The 20100-nt window shown below is 34.6% G+C and overlaps 1 protein-coding gene across 2 annotated transcripts; it reads left to right on the top strand.

Moving 5' to 3' along the window:
- Positions 1 to 1326: 1326 nt before the first annotated feature.
- On the top strand, positions 1327 to 19813 carry LOC129004856 (circadian locomoter output cycles protein kaput). Of its 2 annotated transcripts, none has more exons than XM_054433532.1 (16): positions 1327 to 1564; positions 2401 to 2445; positions 3806 to 3954; positions 4255 to 4436; positions 5898 to 6009; positions 6378 to 6473; positions 7040 to 7118; positions 9357 to 9488; positions 10046 to 10152; positions 10583 to 10730; positions 11322 to 11449; positions 13503 to 13633; positions 14059 to 14232; positions 14914 to 15087; positions 15369 to 15494; positions 16316 to 19813. In XM_054433532.1, exons 1-16 carry the CDS (start codon positions 1509 to 1511, stop codon positions 16442 to 16444), a joined length of 1968 nt encoding a protein of 655 aa, XP_054289507.1. In that variant the 5' UTR covers positions 1327 to 1508; the 3' UTR covers positions 16445 to 19813. The 2 variants fall into 2 exon arrangements, with proteins under 2 accessions (XP_054289507.1, XP_054289506.1); XM_054433531.1 differs by having other exon boundaries at positions 14059 to 14262.
- Positions 19814 to 20100: the final 287 nt, after the last annotated feature.

Here is a 20100-nt window from a genome sequence, read left to right as displayed (position 1 = left end):
CTATTTCATTCACATTTGTTGCCAATGAAGCTGCACGACCACATAAATGAGGAGGCCCCTAACAGTTCAAGAATAAAAGCCAACTTCACTTCAAGTATATTTCACTACACCTAGCATTCCATAGATAGATTATATTGACAACTTTATGTAACTGATAAGGCTGAAACAACTAACTGACATCCCCGATATGTCTAGGAATTCCACCTTTAACAGTAACCCCACAACCAAATTTCTCAAAACTGTGCTAGAGGGTTATTCATTGGCAGAGAAGTACGATATGAACTGACGTGACGTGACGAAGGAAAAATCAAACTTACACTGTAACGGATGTACCTCCCTTTGAAGTTAGTACGTGTCTTCCCATCAAACAGATTTTTTCCAAATAAATCATAGATTAATCTGCATTACACTGATGAAATCATGGAAGTGTTTAACTACAAAAGATCCATCAATACAATTTAAATGTTCTTCCAAAGGAAGAGATACCTGATAGCATACTAACAACACCGATGACTTGCAATATGGGAAATATTTTATTCATTGAATGATCAACCATATTTTGGTAACTAACGCAATTAATATCATTATTGTTTTTACACTTGATCTTCAAACAAGCTAAATGCTCAAAATATGTATAATTTTGTTCAATTTATCGCAGTTAGATGAATTAGCGTAAGCCTTGAAAGTATCCGTCGATTTCGACGGGTTTCACCTAGTTTTTAATAAAAGTCGTTGCATAAGCAAGTTTCCTTTGTACCTTTACTTCTCTGTTTGTGGTTTGTACTGCAATGACACAGCGACACAGCTCACATGTGATCATGTAGTCCGCTCGCTCTCTCTTTTGCGACACCCTACACTACCTAAGTTTAAGTTTGTTTAACTCGACTTATATGAACAACAATAATACTGTATAAGCAAGCTTTTAAGAAACACAAAATGTTATTTGAGCCTCAGGTGAATCTGGAAAGTTTCAAACATATTGCAACATGGTAGCATTGATGTAAGACCAATAAATAACTTATGACCAGCCATTCTGAGTTTGTGTACTTCTTTGGTTTGTTACATGTAAATATTGAGGTATCCGCTGAAACACGGCCGCCTTTAACTACGCTGAAATAAATAAACAAATAAATTGAACTATTTGGAACCGCTTTATTTCCCGGGTTTGGAGGGGATTGAGAACAAATGCGTCCGATTCTTTATTTCATCTGTACTTTTATGGGTATACTACAATACGAGTTCATAATTTTTACAAACTATGCTGGTCAACCTGTCACGCCAATAATCGTCTGTCAGACTGTCACTGTCAGTCAGAGAAAGATGTCAGAATTTTAGAGCAGAAAGCAGAAGCAGAAAGAAAAATATTATCTAGTTTATCTTCAATAAATTATTAAGTTTATTGTTTTGTTGACTACAATTTTTGACGTATAATATATTCTGATTAGTGATTGGAAGATATAACTTGAAAATATAACGCATTTTCATATGAATCAGTAACCAAGTTGAAAATGTCAGGATTTATGAGTCAAATGAGTAGATGTTCTACTGGAGGTAGAAGATCAGAGTAAGTAATTATTAAACACTACAGCATAGTCTGACTATTTACGTAATAGTATTTCATTATCTTGTTAAAGAAAACAAATACCCTTCAACTAACAGTGTTTTCTAAGTGCTGACATTTTCCTACTAACAGTCTGTAAGGTAGGCCTAGGCTACATTTTCCTTTAGCACCGTGAATTTAAGCTATTTTAGGCATTTCTTGGGTAGACTTCCGTATCTGTTGGCACAAACAACCAAATGAAAATATTGATTATTCGATTGTTTCATTCGATATATCGTTTGGTTTGTTGGGTTAGGTTAAAACCTTACCTAACTAACCAAAAGATATATCGATCGATGTTTTCATTTGGTTGTTTGTGCCAACAGATTCGGAAGTCTACCCCATTTCTTAGCATACCTTAAGTCCTGATATCTGCAGATTTGTACAGTAAGCTAAGCCTAGGTAGGTTTATGAAGGACTAAATTTTTAATCGATGTTTATAAGGCTGCACTTTACTTTACGTCCTACACTCATTCGAATGAAAATATCGATTATTCGATTGTTTCATTCGATATATCGTTTGGTTAGTTAGGTTAGGTAACCTTACCTAACTAACCAAACGATATAACTTATCGAATAATCGATATATCGATCGATATTTTCATTCCCATGAGTGTAGGACGTAAAGTAAAGTGCAGCCGTTTATAAGTTATTAAAAGAATATTTCATCCCTTATTGTAGGCCTAATTGTAGATTCTCTGTAGAACTACTCAATAGGAGGAAACTAACACACGTCAATGTTGGATTTAGGCTGTTAATGAAAATGTTTGTTTCACAATATGTCATCATTCTTTTTTCAGAGACACAATGGATGATGACACAGATGATAAAGATGATACAAAACGGTATGTACCCTAACAGGAGTCAGGAATTACTGACTCCTGAAATATCTAAGTTAGGCCCTACCTATTTTATAAAATTGGGTTTAACTTACTTACTTCTTTGAGATTTTGTGGTACAACTTCCACCCCCTCCCAATAGCCCTAGGCCTATTTCCATTTTGTCTGGCTTAAATTTATGGAAATAAATGTTTAATTGACTCAAAAATTGAAGGACCCATTAATTGGACTCATTAATTGAATTTGACGAATAGGGGTGTAATTGAATCATGCACTAAAATGTAGGTAGATGCCTTAAAACTTGGTAGAGAGGCTGCACTCAGGACTCACCCTAATTATACACACCTCTATCTTTTCAAGAAATCTCATGGTGGGTTTAACAATCTGTTAAAAATAAAAATAAACTAACTTATCATTATAAATTAATTATTTACACTGGTAAATTTCTATAATTTATACATTTTACTTTGGTTAGCAAATCAAACTACAGTTGAAAAACCAAGATTTTTTCCCCATAGGAAATCCATCCTCTCGTTGGTTTTCCTCCCACTCTTTTTGGTCCTCTGTCTTGTTCGGTGCCACATATAACTTAGGTCTGTCAACGTTGATTTTAAATTTGTCACAATTAAACAAAAACAATAGGATGGAGCTATGAATTTTCATTAACTTAATAAACCGAGAGCACTGTACTGGGAGTTAGCACTGTAGCATATATAAGTTAAAGAGTTAAAGGTCTAAGGTTCTTGAACAATGGAATACGTCAAAAGTAAGATAGGATCCCGGATATATTAAATTCACATGTAATATATCTAGGCTTAGGCTATATGTATGTGTGTGTGTTCTTTAGCGTGATAACTCGAGTAAAAATGATCTGATTTTGATGAAATTTGGTACAAATGTGTAAACTTACATTTAACTTAAGTTGAACAAGTTCACAAACCAGCAATCAGACTTAGGAAACGAGTGATTATGAAGGGTTTTATGGGGTAAAAACCAGTTTTTGCTATTTTTACAAAAACATAAAATTTCACAACTTCTTTCCGAACAATGTTGTAGAGCTAAAAGAAAACTGTAGGCCAATAGGCCTAGGTATTGAAGTGTTTGTTGTATGCCTAAAAGTTAAGGATATAGGCCTAGGCTAATTAAAAAAATTGTAAATTACAATTCCCATGTTATTCTTAAATGGAGAATAAATAAACGTAAGACATAAGACCATTTTATTTCCTTTAGAACTTAAATTAGTACATAAGGCATTGTAAAACGTCATTCTAATACATTATGAAATAAACATCAAAAGATAATTTGTAAAAGAATTTGTAGTTGGTTTAGTTTGTCACTTTTTTATAACTTGATCTTTTCTGTTTAGGAAATCCCGCAATTTAAGTGAGAAAAAGAGGCGAGACCAATTCAATTTGCTTATAAACGAACTCTCTTCCATGGTTTCTACAAACAGCAGGAAAATGGACAAATCTACAGTTTTAAAATCAACAATATCGTTCCTAAAAAATCACAATGGTAAGATACATGGTTTTTAATATTTGGTGAGTAGGTTTTCTGTGTCACAGACTGTGAAACTAAGGTAGCGATGTCATGGGTTCTTATACCGGTTGTCCGTAGTAGGCCTACTGTTGTATTTAACAACATTAAAAAATATAGCATAGACTATTTTAATTCTTATTCTTATAAATAAAAAGTTTCTGCTTTTAACACTTTTTTTAAATGTTTTTTCTAAATATTTCAATTTAATATTCCAACTATGACTAACATGTTATAAGATAGCCTAATGCAGTAATTAACCGTTACTTTTACTTACAGATCTAGCTGTTAGATCAAGAGTGCATGAAATCCAAGAGGAATGGAAGCCAGCTTTTCTTTCAAATGAAGAATTTACTCACTTAATTTTGGAGGCACTAGACGGTTTTATCATGGTGTTCTCTTCTTCTGGAAGGATTCTTTATGCTTCTGAAAGTATCACAGCTCTTCTAGGACATCTTCCTGTAAGTGAAATCTTAAAAACAAACGTTTTACTAGAAATACACTTAACAAATAGGTTTAATAAAAGTACATAACTGCGCAATGAATGGTAATATTTCCCTCGTGGAATGGATTAGCTTCCTATTCAAAGGTGTACGGTATAGGCCTATTTATAATCGATTTCACACTTTCTAAATACTTAATGTCCATTATCTTGTCATAAAATGTAAATGGATTAACTTAGGTTTTACATGTTTAGTGTAGTAGAGTAGACTCATACACAAAGTGGATTAACTGCGATGCAAATCAACCACAGCTACAAAACTGTTAAAATGAAAAAGTTAAAAGTACGTAAAAGCAAATTAATATATGTTATTAGAGGACCCATTCTTCTCCGCAGCTTTGAAATAGGCCTAGATATCAGATCCAAGATATAATAATCAAACTTAGGATTTTTTATTGAGTATAATACAGTATCTTGAACTTAACCGATTCAAGCAATCAATAACCCAAATTGAAGTCTATAGTTTACGGATTATTTTGAGTCTAAAACTTATAAAAAAACATAAACCATACTGGAGCTACTAATTAGTAATCATAGAAAAATTGCATAAAAATAATGTTCATGTTGGTTGTTCACCTTGCGTTTGCTTGAAACTCGTCCGATTTGAATAACTTATAGGCCTACCTTAAATGAAAGCCGGTATTTCAATGAAGGTTCTTAGACCAAACTATGTAGGATTAATTATAACTGGTGAAATACATCTAAAATTGAAGTAACAATTCAAAATTAAATCAAATATGTTTCTTTTGGTCGAGTAATACAGTAGATAAATATATGCCGATGTTTGATATGAGATCTGTGTGCATGCATACATTCAATTTTGAGACCTCAATCAAGAAAATCCGTCGGGTAGAAGAGCCAAACAAACTCGGAAAAGAAAAACCAAATTTAACTCCCAGAAGAAATACATGGGGAGCAAATGTTGTTTACCTACCAAGCCTAGTGGGACTGTACATAAATATATGCCGACATTTGATGTGAAATTTGTGCGTGCAAACCTTCAATTTGAGACCTCAATCATGAAAATCGGTCGGGTAGAAGACACAAACGAACTCGGAAAAGAAAAACAATATTTTTTTTATGTAAGTTAGGTATAAGATTTCTTAAATGTGAGAAGGGCAATCATTTTGCAGGATGACTATATAGAGTTTTCTTGGTTTATTTCACTGTCTACCGATGAGTCAGCAATTACAACTCAAAAGTCTACTGTAGGTACCATCCCTACCTTATATGAATTTCTACTGTAGGTACAAAAATTATACAAGGCAACTTTTCGCAAATTAATTTGTTAAGTCTGCTGAATTTGTCTGACAATTGTGTTTGGTGTTTTTACTTTAGGCTATTATTTTGTTATCAGACAAATGTTTTTATTTCATTTATTCATTCCTTTTCCTAACTGAAACTCTTACTCTTGTTTCAGAATGATCTGTTAAACATGACAATCTATGATGTTGTGTATGATGAGGACCAGTCACAGTTGTACAACATGTTTCTAAATCCTGTTACCAATGTTCTCTATGAGAATAATAAAGGTAAGCTAAGCCCCCTGTTAATATAGGCTATTTGTATTCTGTGTGCCACAATGATTTCACATAGGGTTGTAAACCGTATTTGAACTAATAGCCTCAGAGGCTACTTTATTTAAGAAATTGTCGTGAATATCTGGGTTACGATTTGCAAAAAATTTGTTCGATTTGTCGAGTATTTTCTGGTAGCCTATTAAACATTTTTACAATTACCCTATATTATCTAACCAACAATGGGTCAAGCTTAGCCTATTAAAGGATTCATCTTGTATTCCTAATGTAATCTATCTGTAACTCAATTCTATCATTTTCCAAAACCCTTGTCTTGTTAACATGCTTTCATCGATGTTTAGAACGAATAATTTTTGTTTCAGATAATCAAGTAGCGTTTGTGTGCCATTGCAAGCGAGGTAGTCTGGACTTTTCAGAAGAAGTTACTTATGAGTTGGTCCGATTTGTCGGTTACTTTAGTAAGTATTTTCTTTTGTCATGTTTATAATTTGTCATGCTTTCTCAGTTATTCAGACATTGCAAAAACGATCGTGAGATTCAAACTCTAGAGTATCATAAAATGAGTTTCTACTTTCTATTGATATTTTTCCATCATCAAGGCCAAGTTAACGTTGCATTTCTGTTCTTAAAATAATGTACATAAATAGATACAATTTAAACATTATTATGTAATTTTAGGTTTCATTTTATTTGTGTAATATTTTTAAGTAGTTTTTTTTTTTTCGAACACAGGCAAAATTGATATTACTTGAGGTTACACCTAAAGTTGGGGCAGAATATTTGGCAGGTTCTTTATTTACAACTGATTTCAAAACACAAATATATGAATCCTCCTAGGTCAAATAAATAGATTAGGCTATGCTAGTTAAGTTAGAGAAAATGTTAAGATAAATTATAGAAGAAAATGGAGATAGCAAATATCTAAATCTGCTGTCCCCCCGTGATTGTTAAATGAACAAAAACTTTGATTCTTTAAAATTGATAAACTTAGTCTAAGTTTTTGATTTTTGCTGTTTGTTTGTAGGAGCAGACATGGAATCGTTGCAGATAGATGGAGGAGGGAATAACCGTTATAGTGGGTACTCTGGTGAAGCTGACACAAGGTTTGTCAATTGAGTCAATACTTTCAATACTGCAAAGATATATCTCGGAAGGAATTCATGTCTCCACTTTCTTTTGTAACTGGAACAAGATGTTTATTCACTGTTTATAAATTATGGAATTAAGTTTTCAATGACAATGATTATTGGCAATATGACTTTTACGACATATTTCAGTTTTGTTTTCTACTTTGTGTGTTCTCTCGCTACTGACATGTCATTTTTCTGTAAGGAAATAATTTCAAACTCTTGTCTACTATTTATTCAACCTATTGTTTAGGGATGGACGGGATTGAATTTTTAGTTCGGGACGGGACGGGACGGGATTTTTATTTCCTTCCCGATTTTCGGGACGGGACGGGACGGGATTTTTTTCTGTGCATAAAAAGAAAGTACTGTATTGCAGTTACCAAAAAAGACATACAAAATCAATTTTTTTTTTTATTTGTGGCACTGATCTATAAAAACCAAAAAATGGGTAACAATTTACAGGTACCTATAGAAACTTGTGACTCGCGGGTCACGGGGTGATCGTCTGTATGACTCACGGTCACGGCAAGATCGTCGTCATGACTCGCGGTCACGGCGCGATTGTCGTCATGACTAGCGGTCACGGCGCGATCGTCGGTATGACTCCGCGGTCACGGGGTTATCGTCGGTATGATTCCACGGTCACGGCGCGATCGTCGGTATGACTCCGCGGTCACGGGGTTATCGTCGGTATGACTCCACGGTCACGGTGCGATCGTCGTCATGACTCGCGGTCACGGGCGCGATCGTCGGTGTGACTCGCGGTCACGGCGCGATCGTCAGCATGACTCGCGGTCACGGCTCGATCGTCAGCATGACTCCGCCATCACGGTATGATCGTCAGTATGACTCCGCAGTCACGGCGCGATCGTCGGTAGGACTTCGTGGTCACGGCGCGATCGTCGGTAGGACTCCGCGGTCACGGCGCGATCGTCGGTATGACTCGCGGTCATGGCGCGATCGTTGGTATGACTCCGCGGTCACGGGGTTATCGTCGGTATGATTCCACGGTCACGGCGCGATCGTCGGTATGACTCCGCGGTCACGGGATTATCGTCGGTATGACTCCACGGTCACGGTGCGATCGTCGTCATGACTCGCGGTCACGGCTCGATCATCAGCATGACTCCGCCATCACGGTATGATCGTCAGTATGACTCCGCAGTCACGGCGCGATCGTCGGTAGGACTTCGTGGTCACGGCGCGATCGTCGGTATGACTCGCGGTCACGGCGCGATCGTCGGTAGGACTCCGCGGTCACGTCATGATCGTCGGTATGACTCGCCATTACGGCATGATCGTCAGTATGACTCCGCGGTAACGGCGCGATCGTCGGTAGGACTCCGCGGTCTCGGCGCGATCGTCGTTATGACTCCGCGGTCACGGCGTAACTGTCGGTATGACTCCGCGGTCACGGCATAACTGTTGGTATGACTCCGCGGTCACAGCCCGATCGTCGTTATGACTCGCGGTCACGGTGCGATCGTCGGTCCAATAATCGCGGCCACAGCGCGATCGTCGTTATGACTCCGCGGTCACGGCGTAATCGTCGAAATGACTTTGTCTCCTGCATTCGCGGACCTATCGCTAGCAATAACGGCGTTATCGGCACTCGCGAAGCGGAAAAATCGCCGACGATCGGACCAAATCCCGTCCCGAAAAATTCCCGAGTCAAATGTAATCCCGTCCCGATAATCGGGAATATTTTTTCCCCGAAAAATTCCCGAAATTTCGGGACCTGTCCATCCCTACTATTGTTAGATAGTATTAGTATCGTTAATTGTAAGCCTAGTGAAAAATGGAAACTGGCTACACAATTACTTACTTACTTACTTACTCCCAGGGCCATTTATATCGGAGGTGATATTTGGCCGCACCAACAAATCTTCGCCAAGTTAACCGGTCTTTCGCATCCTCCTCCGTTGCCCCAATTCTCTCCAAATCTTCTTGCACTTGCTTCCACCACCTCTGCTTAGGTCTTCCCCGGGCTACACAATTAACCTCTCATTATAATACTATTTGAGATAGGGATGTAACTGGAATGATTTTAATCCAAATATGAGTGTTATGGCTTTTTTTAGCTTTTTTAACAACTACGACCTTCTCCTTCTTTATTGGCTGCATATTGTAGGCCTTTTGTAAAATACTTGTAAGGTCATACATTTCAGGGTTGACAGGTACTTTAATTTCTTATTCAAAAACTTATTTCAGATTGGTGTTTGTTGGAACTGGCCGTCTTCAGACCCCCCAGTTGATCAGAGAAATGTCCATTGTAGATTCATCTAAAAGTGAATTTACATCAAGGCATAGTCTAGAGTGGAAATTCCTATTCTTAGACCACAGGTGAGTAAAATTTTAAACAGGCTGCTTTGACATTTTTAAAACAATTTGAAATTTCAAACATCCAACTCTCAAAAATAACTACTTTTCTGAGATTCTAGCTTATGAAATATTCTGTGTGTTGGTCTAGTAAAAGAAAACTTACAAATATTTGCTTACTATTCTAGATGTAAGAATAGACTGCAAATAATTTTTTGTAAAAAAATTGTGTATGTGAATAACTGAATATAGATAAAAGGACAAAAAGTGTTGACTCATCGTCATTTAATTGGTTTAGGACATAAAAGCTGCTATAGTTTACAATTGGAGATTCCAAACAGCACACTCCCCCAGCGGCTCAATAGAACCTAGTTATTTTTTATTCTGAAACTACTTACAATTTAAGATGAGAATATAACTTACTAAATGGTTGTGTCAAAGTCTAGGACTAAAGGATCTATACTCAAAGGTAAGGTATTCTGTCACCTGATAATTTTTCACTTTCGATAATAAGCTAGGGCAATAAAAGATGATACCGTACAAGTAAAGTGTTTGAATAAATGAATAAAATATTGTTTCAGAGCTTCCCAAATAATTGGTTACCTTCCCTTTGAAGTGCTTGGAACTTCAGGATACGACTACTACCACGTGGACGATCTTGACAAAGTCATCATGTGCCATGAAGCTTGTAAGATTGCTAACTTATTTTCTTATTTTGTCCCAGTATGGGCTTGTTGTTTATGTTATTTGTGATAATGGCTTTAATATGGGAAAAAGGTAGTGGTTTTAATGGAAAACAATCTTAAACCTTTGAATTGGTGTGACAAGATAGAAACATTATCGTTTTATGTTCTTATCTATAGGGTTAACTATTTTCTTTGTTGTTTGACCTTTGCTGGTTTAGGTGCAACGATCGAGACCACTGAATTTTGACATGTAATTTGTCTATTATCTGTGTCTTCTAAATAACTTAACCGTAAAGTTATTATTATATCACCATACTGTACTCGATTGTGTATCAGTGCTCTTTTGAATGGTGATAATGGTGGTAACATAGGAGGTAATATCATCAAAACAATATTGTGCTATGTTGACGAATATTTGGTTATTGTTTGTAGTAATGCAGAAAGGAGAGGGCACGTCTTGTTATTACCGGTTCCTGACCAAAGGCCAACAGTGGATCTGGCTACAGACCCGGTTCTACATCACTTATCATCAGTGGAACTCCAAACCTGAGTTTGTCGTCTGCACCCACAGAGTGATCAGGTAACTTAAATGTTCAAATCAGATTTACTTTTAAAGTTTGTGAGGCTGCTTGCAGAGTTATCTTATCTTGTACCCAAAGTAGTTGTTAAAGTAAACCCCTAATGGTTGTTAGAAGTAATCTTTCTGTAACTAATGCCTACTAGCCACTTTAACACCACTTCTTAACTTTCTAGTTGCTATTAACCTGAACTCATTCAAAGAAAGTGAGTACTGAAAAATGATTGAATCCTGCATGATCAAATTGCTGAGGTCTGCACACTGCAAGGGCCACCCTTCATGTGTATTATAATTTGTTCAATTGTGCTTGTCTTTTATTACAAAAAACTTGTTTATTTTTTATTATTATTATTGTAATAAAAGTATATTAACTTTCAATTAAAAATCCTTAATTTAAAGTTGATTTTTAGAAACTATTTTTTGTTATTATTTATACAGATATTATTTACAGGAACTCAGGGACCTTTAAACCAATAAATCAAAAACTGAGAACATAGTAAAAATACTGAACTGAAACCAACATCATTTAATTATAAATTGTTATTGACCCATCACTACTGTTCTCATCTCACAATGTTGTTTTATCCGTTGCAGCCACATAAATGTAGTGAAGCAGTTACGGAAGGATCCAGACTCATCTGCAGAACAAAGTCAAGAAGCTCCGTTCAGCAGAGAACCTCCGCGAGAGTCTTCACCCTGGGCATCCAATAGCAGATCACCCGGTAGGTAACCCTAGTAACTGGCCCAGAATGATGCACGAGGAACTTTTCTCACCGGATATTTGTAAGCAAACTTTTTGTAATCCGGTATTTTCAAAAATGTAAAGTTGTCAATTGTAATGGAATAGAAAGCGTCTAGTGTAGTGAGCATCTTAAAGATAAATTTCAAATTTACCCCTACTTCTGAGTTTCTGACTGCCTGAGAAAGGATTAGGCCTATTAATTTGACGCCACAGGCTTCATGGTGCGACACGTGAGCCTGCCATTTACTTATTTGTTTTTTCGGGTTCGCCGCTTTGAACCTCAACGGTTTCATTCCGGAACTCTCCCCTGTCTTCTCCAGAATCTCCCGCGCTCACAGCTTCACTGCCTTGTCCGACACAATTTCAATTTCCATGAAGATAAGTTTACCGATATATTCAATTCAATTCAATTCAATTCAAAACATCTTTATTCATTAGTATATAAAATTGTATATACAAGAATGGTGTCAAATTCATCATTACATAAAATATAAACACAAATAAAAGACAAATACAATACACAAGAACAAAACAACAAAATAATACAGTCATCTCTCAAGTAGGTATAAAACAAAAGCATACTTCAGTGAAAACAAAAATATAGTTCAGTGAAACAGCAATAGGCCTAAAACATTTTAAGTCAATGCTGTTATTGCTTAGCCCAGAAATCTTTGAATTTATAGAGAGCATTTTGTGTCAAATGTAATTTTAGAGCGTTTTTAAATCTGTTGTCATCTGTTTCATTTTTGATTTTTATTGGTAATTGATTAAAAAATTGTATTCCAATGTATGATGGTTTTTGTTTAAATATTTCTTTTTTATGCTTTTTAATTTGGAAATTATATCGGTTTCTTGTGTTGTAATTATGATTATCGACGTTTCTAGTAAATGTTGAAATATTACGTTTAACATGAAGAACAGTTTTGTAAATATAAAGGCTATAAACTGTCATGATACCCAATCCAATAAAATGTTTTTTACAGTGTGCATCAAAATCCAATTTAAGCATTGATCTTATTGCATCTTTTTGAAGATGTAAAATTTTTTTGAGGTTAAAATTTGATGTTGCTCCATATACTTCAAGACCATACCCAATATGGGTATGGACCATTGAAAAATACATTGATTGCAATGTTTTGATGTCACAAAAAGAGGACAATCTCTTCAGAGCAAAGACTCCTGAACTAACTTTTGAACATACCTCTTTTACATGATCTGACCAAGACAGTTTTCTATCCAGTAGAATACCAAGGAACTTTGACTTTTCAGCAAGGTCAACAGTATTAAGGCAAGTCTGTTGGTTCTGTGCCATTCCTTGAATTACCATTTTTACAAGAGAATTTAATTATTGTTGTTTTATTTTTATTAGTTAAAAGGTTCAAGTTACTTAGTCTTTCGTTGACTTTGTTTGTTGCTAGGGATAATTGATCAAAAACATTACTTCTATTGCTACTAGCTATCGTTAGATTAATATCATCTGCAAAAATACAAAATTTGTTATTTAATGTTAGATTTGAAAGACATTCTGGTAACTTTCCTAAATACACAAGGAATAGGAATGGTCCTATAAGGAATAGGTTAACATGTTAAGCTAGGAACAAATAACCAGGGTACAAGCCTAATGGCTTTCCTCCCTCGGCTGGAATAATTTTAATTTGGGCAAATGTTTGGTCCGGATCCCAAAACGTTGACAGAACCCAATCCTCTCTAGTCAACTATTGCAACAACGTTGGTCAAGGAATGTAACTCCCCAGGAGAAGGCTCTAGTCTCAGTTCAATTACCAGATGTATTTAATAAGTTATTGTTACATTCCATAAGCCAAAGTGCTAGTCTCTGCACCTAAGTACAAACACTAGTACTCCATTTCACCAACACTCTTACACTACAACACAACCAAATACACCACCAGATTACACCCACCATATGTTACCAACTAAACTCCCCCCTCACATGCATCAGTAAATCAAAGGATCAGCATAAAATTTAGTTAATAAATGTTTATCATTATGTTTTACATTGTTTGTTTGGCCAGGTAACAAAAACTCACAGCAGTATGACATGAAGAGGTTCCCCACACCTAGCAGAGGTGGGGGAGAGTCTGATACTTCTTTGTCAGCTGACTCCGTGGCTTCCAGACACTCTCAGATCACTTCTCCAAGTGTGGTGAGTGGTGACACTGACTTTGGATAAGGAAAATTTTCAAAATTCAGTCTATTGTTTTTATGAGTAAATTCCCAGATTTGGGATAGAAAGAATCAGCACTAAACAGTTTTCACTTATTTCACCAGATTAATAATTAATTACTGACATAAATTTATTTTGCAGCTTTCCTGTAATTCAAAAAGTGGCGAATATTTATGAGAGCATTGAATCTATTAAACAGTAATGAAATTAGGTTTCTGATTCACCTAAAATATAGCTCAAGTCCCAGTTTTATTGAATAGTCTCCTGAATTAGATTTGTAATATTGCCAGATTTTTAGTTAAATTACAAATAATCTTTATGTTGAAACATTTTACCAAGTTGATTCTACTTAGCTAATTTGGTGCATACATTTCTATGAGATCTGTAAGCCAATATTTCTACAGAGATCACGATGTGTGAGCACCACTGGCTCCAAGATGGCTGCCCCGACCACTAAGAGTACACCAGTGCCCGAGTTTATAGAGCCACCAGCCACCTACGCAGTGACAGCCATTCCACTTCAACCTGTCGCCTTCGCTGCCCCCACCACCTTAGTCACCACAGTGCCCACGTCTGAGGTGGGCGACTTACACCTAGGCGTGCTTAATGTGAGATCTAGGCCACAGTAGTAAAAACATTTGTATTATTAAATAAAAAAACAAATAATCACATAATGTGCATGTAACAAAGTTAGTGGGGTTGTATCTGTCTTGGGTTGGTAAGCCAAGTTTGCTTGCATTATCTATCTTATCTCTGCATTCACCACTGGCTTCCTCATATAACTTATTTCGTTATAGCTCTTAACTATCTTTAGATCTCCACACATAGATCAGTCGCAGAAAGTTTAGTTTAAGTTCCTAGACAATATATATCACCCATTTCACATTCATAATTGATTCATACGTCTACCTTAAATTATGCCTGAGCCAAGTAGACCCATCAGAAGTGGATTCCTGGAATCTTGTACTTTGAAAGTAACTCACCTTGTGTGTTTTAAGGCAAAGATGGTTGAAAGATGAATGTTGAATGAGTTGCTTGAAAGCTTTGATTTTTTTATCAACTTTTAGCTCAGGTTACTTTGTAAAGGGCAGGACACTGTCAAAATTATTTCTTATCTTTTCGCTGGATTATGACTATGACTAACTAATTACCTTCAAATTAATTGATAAGCACTGCAATGACCCCTCAGCTACACCCAGTTATATGTTAATTGTTGTTTGGTAATTACAGTACAGTAATTATTATATGTTTGTTTACAGGTACCTCTGAGACAACCCTTGGTAATGAGCTCCTCTCAGTCACAGATTCAGGATCAGCTGCAGAAGAAGCACGAGCAGCTTCAGCAGCTGATAGTGCAGCAACAGGAAGAGTTGAGGAGGGTCTCAGAACAGCTGTTCATGGCCAGATATGGTCTGCTGCAGCCTCTCATCAATGTGAGTTGAATGTTTTGATAAGTTTCTATTATAAAAAAAGTTTAGTACCTGCCTGATAAAAAGATTTGTGGGTTTGTGCACCCTATTCTCTTTCTTTTGAGGAGCGAGCTGGTTTATTGTTAGAACGTGAGACTTTGATCCTTGAGGTCCTGGGTTCAAATCCCACCAATCACCAATGGATTTGATCAAAGTGATAATGCCGCAACCACTGGTCCTAGTCTAAAGTGATGTGTTGGGATCTTAAGATCTCTTGACGCTAACACATGTGCTGTGCTGGACAGGTGACCATGCCATACACAGTTCCTGCCACGGCACCTCACCTCACTGTTGCTGCCACTACTCCGGCAGAGATATTTGTACCTGGACATCCTGTGCAGCGGCCACACATCATGATTGATCCTCATCAGGTAAGCGATAACAGCTGATTACATAGGAAATTATTGTTTCCTCCATATAAAATTAAGAGATTGTGGAAATAGCAACTACTAAATTTCAAACAGCCTAAATTGTTGGGGACAATACTTCTTGTGTGATAGCATTTTGTTCACGGTTAGTGCTTTTTGTGCACGTTGTACACAAAAAGATTCCTGTTTAATGTTATACTATTTCCAATTAACTATCACCAACTTGAAGAAATCGTTTGGTCCTGAACATCATATATTATTCCATCTTGTTTTGAAAATTTTGAATCAAACTCATAAATTTGAATAGGGTATGATTTCAAAGATTTTGAATCCAATTACCTCTGCTGTTCATCAACTTAGACAACCCTAAATGTTGAGCTGTGCTCTAATTTGTTGATGTTTGTGTCAACAATGCTAAGAAATGACGTTGACTAGTAGGTACTGAATATGAAGTAATGGAACGAATAAGCTAAGAATGAGATGTGTGCAATAAACGCATAAATGTCATAATATCATGGCATCAACTGAAACGGGGATTTCGATAGTAACTTTTTGGTGTGTACGGTACTAAAAAGTATTCTACGCGTTTTAAATTTGGTTGTTTATTATATTATAAAAAAAATAACCCAAACTAAACCTAATTTTGTTCTTAACATAATATTTCAAAGTATAAATTAATTTAATCAGAGGACTAGTGTGCAGTTCTACAATGAAAAATACTGTACAAAAATTAATTGGGTTTTATATCAATACTTCATCACTGGTATATTGCCACGATGAACATTGGATGTTAAATACACTTTCTAACCTAAGCTGACTCCTAGGTAAACTATCAGCAAGCGCAGTCATCTGATGAAGCAATGCAGCACTTTCAGTTTCCTGTGCAGCAAGCGCAGCAACTATTGTTCTCTCAGAATCTGGACTCTCCCAACTCAACCCAACACAGTCAATAAACTAGCGGTGCAAGGGCGAACTTAAGTTGTCCAAACATTTAGACATTTTGAAAAGTATAGTAGCCAGCGGAAAAATAGTATGGGCCAATATGACAACTTTTCACTCTACATATAGTTTTCATCATAATATTACTGAATTACTGTAATTAGATTGTAATATCTCCACCATGGACTAATTTCAATCTGTCTTAGTAGGATTTGTCATGTGATTTGTGGGTTTTAAGTTCAGTTGTAAAATATTTTTACATAAGGGCCAAAATGAAATAACATAGACGTTATTTTTGAAACTATTACAATACAAGTGCTAGAAATATGAATGCATTTCCAACAAAACAGGGTATTAGACAATAATTACTTGATGGTATATTTCTTTTCTAAATATACTACTGAAGAAAGCGTTGCTGTAATATTTTTATGAAATACATTTTTATGTGCGTATTCCAACAGCTAAACAGAGAAACTATTTTTCTAAACATATACTGTAGAAAATAAATCTAATATATCTAAGAGAAGAAAGTATATCTTATTTGAGCTATTCTTTCTTATATCTTAAAAGATGAAAGTATATCTTATATACTTATTATATAGGTAAAAAATATATAAATGTGAAACTTCTAGGCTGGTTAAACATTTTAAATATCGAGCTACCAGCCACTTTTTACTCTGAGCTTGGAGTTTAAAAAATTTTCATCTAACTTGTGGTAAAATAAACCTAATAGGAGAATCTTTTAATGTATTTAAGTTATGTTCATTTTATCTCTCTCTTTGGGATTTTTAATACAGACAATGCAATAGAGTTGATTAATTTTACATCTGTATGTGTGGCTTATTAAAAAAAAAAAAATTGAAAAGATTTAGAGAGAGCAAAAAGAAAACACATTGAACTAAGAAGATTAGTTTATTGCTCGTTAATTAATTATAATCTTTATCATTCAACTATAGGCCTACTAGCTGTGGTATGAATACAAAATAGATTTTTCCCCTGAAAAGAATTAATGTTTCTCACGTACATCATTTCTCAATGTTGTAAAATATGTAATAATGTAGATGTACGTAATTTCATATACGTAACACATAATTTTACCTCACCATTTTATGACTCTTTATTTGTTATTTTGTATATTTTAGATCATCCTTTGATTGAATGTGGCTGTCTAAGTTCATGCCTGCTTTTGGTGTAAATATGTATGTGTGTTGTTAGTTAATCATATCTTTAGATTAATTTGTAGGTATTGTCGTACACCAACAATTATAGGTGTTTAGTTGTTTCTGAAAGAATATTTTACAGTCAAACCTTGATATAATGAACTCCTTGATGTAAAAGACCTCAATATAACAAATTGTCATTGTAACCAATTTGTGAAATCCCTGTGAAATGCCTATAAGAATATACAATCTTTACTACAAACAAACAAATGTTTCAAAACTCTAACCAGTTAAGTTTATCTCTATATATTTTTTAAATATAAACCTTCCATTTTGGAAATCATCCTTTTTGAAGCAAACATTCCAGTATTTTATTTTGTATTTGTATGTTATAGCAATTTACAAAAATCAACTTTTTGTCTTGAATGCTATCAGATTACCTTTGTTGTTGTAGCCTCTAGTTCTTCAGTGGGTAATATTTTTGTATCACATAAAAATAATAATGTGAACCTCTTTTAGTGAAGTATTGTCTAACCCTTTTAAATACAACGAATGTCAATGTAAAAAATCCTTGATATAAAGAACTATGTTCTCAAGTCCATTCAAAAATTTCAAGGTTTGACTGTGTTCAATGTTATAGTTATGCGTTTGATCTACCAATCGTTTACAAATTTCCCTGCAGAGTAAGTTGATCTCTTTAACTTAGGAAATCATCAATTTGAGGTTATATTTGACAATCCACTAATACAATTTTTAATGTAACTTTTTGTCCTGTTTAAATTTTTATTAAGTTTGATTAATTAATTTTAAATGTGTTGGTGTAAACTTTTTTGTATCACATAAAATCAAATAAATACAAACTCTTAATTGACCATTCTGTTCCTGAAAAGTATAATAAATAAATGTGTGTTTTAAATGTTATTGTGTACATGTTGGTGTGATATTGAATTGGTGGTAATTAATTCAATTATTTAAAGTGGTTGTATTCTACAGCAGAAATGTGGTAATACAGATTTGTTAACCGTGGAGAAAACTTTTTTAAATATTTGTGAATTCAAATATCAGTAAGTAAAGAACATAAAATATATGTTCGCTGTTTATAATTGTTTAATATATCGTTAACTATATTTAAAAAATGATATTTATTTGTAAAACAATTTTGTTAACGAATTAAATACTTTTCGCCGATTGAATATACTTAGAGGATAGTTTGTAATCTTTACAAAATATTTGTGCACTCTACTTTTATCTTATGCTTTTAAAATGTATATTTTCTTTACACCTATTAAATTTTTTTTAGATAAAACTAATCTAGGTACCACGCAAGGTTGTAAAGACGTTTTTAGTCATCTGCTAGTTACCAGTTGTGTGATTTATAAGTTAGTTCCAATATGCAAATCTTACGCCATCCTAATAGATTATTATTAATATGTTCTGTAGGGTGTGTGTTTTTGCCTTTTAGTGATTTTAAAGTGAAATAAAACAAAAAAATAAAGTTAAAATCTTCTGTCGTGACCTTTTGGCAAATTTCCCATTTAGGGAATAAGCTGTTTTTATTTTATATGCCGCTTTTGTGCCATTAGGGTTTAACAGTCATTCTAAATTCTAGGTATATAATTACAATTAAAAACCTCCCTATATTATATTTGTTCTTTTAGAAATTTAAGTAGGCCTATTACAAATTTAAATTTTGTTTGTTTTCTAACATTTTAGTAAATTTCTACCCTTATTCTTTCTAGATTTGTTCTTTTAATCTTGATCATGCATTTCTATACATATATTTCTGTGATATGGACGTTTTGTGATGCCTTGCGATCATTCCATAAGTCAATTGTAATCACTATGTAGAATATGAATATGAACATGCCATTGTAAGTTACCTGAATTTATAATGTAAACCAATGGAATGATGTATGTAATAACAAGAAACCATCTTTACCCTTTGCTCCACACAGGTTTTTCATTTGTGCAAAACTTGTATTCTACATTCTGGATAGTGTATCTTAAAAATATAACTGTATTTACCAATTTTATTGTAATCGTATAATTTAAGAAACTGTGCTCCATTACTTTTATGTTGATGTAAACGTTAGGTATTATTAGTAAATGTGCAAATTGTTGTTATAATTTATAGTTTGGTTAGTTCATTGATTATTTTTAAATGTTTAAGAAATATATGTTATAAATTGTGTTATACTTTTTGAATTAAAGTTTATTTGAATGTCTTATCATAAGAGGATAATTCTTAAAAATGCCTTACACGATTGACTTTGGATCTGCGGGTAGATATCTCACCCTTTTTAGCTATAGAAAACAGATAGAATTCTTTAAAAACTGAAAAATGTGATTTAAGAAAATAAAAACCGGTACTTGGTGCTACTAGTCATGTTTAATTGTTCATGACGATAAATAAAAAAAAATCACTCGAAAATAATTCAAGAGTTTTAGGCTTACAGTTTTTAGTTACAACATTTCTGTCCAATATGTATAATCCTAAAGACATTGTCAAG

Source organism: Macrosteles quadrilineatus, unplaced genomic scaffold (genome assembly GCF_028750875.1).
Source record: "Macrosteles quadrilineatus isolate MER2022 unplaced genomic scaffold, UCM_ALF_1.0 Scaffold_12__1_contigs__length_5162894, whole genome shotgun sequence".
Lineage (NCBI taxonomy): Eukaryota > Metazoa > Arthropoda > Insecta > Hemiptera > Cicadellidae > Macrosteles > Macrosteles quadrilineatus.
Note: the sequence above shows the minus strand (reverse complement) of the source record. Positions and strands in the feature narration are given on the sequence as shown.

Bases quoted from the DNA above. Each gene is read 5' to 3' on its own strand.
- LOC129004856 (XM_054433531.1), top strand. From the start codon at position 1,509: ATGTCAGGATTTATGAGTCAAATGAGTAGATGTTCTACTGGAGGTAGA. The intron at 4,437-5,897 runs GTAAGTGAAATC...CTCTTGTTTCAG, and splicing joins CTCTTCTAGGACATCTTCCT to AATGATCTGTTAAACATGAC. The intron at 6,474-7,039 runs GTAAGTATTTTC...GTTTGTTTGTAG, and splicing joins CCGATTTGTCGGTTACTTTA to GAGCAGACATGGAATCGTTG.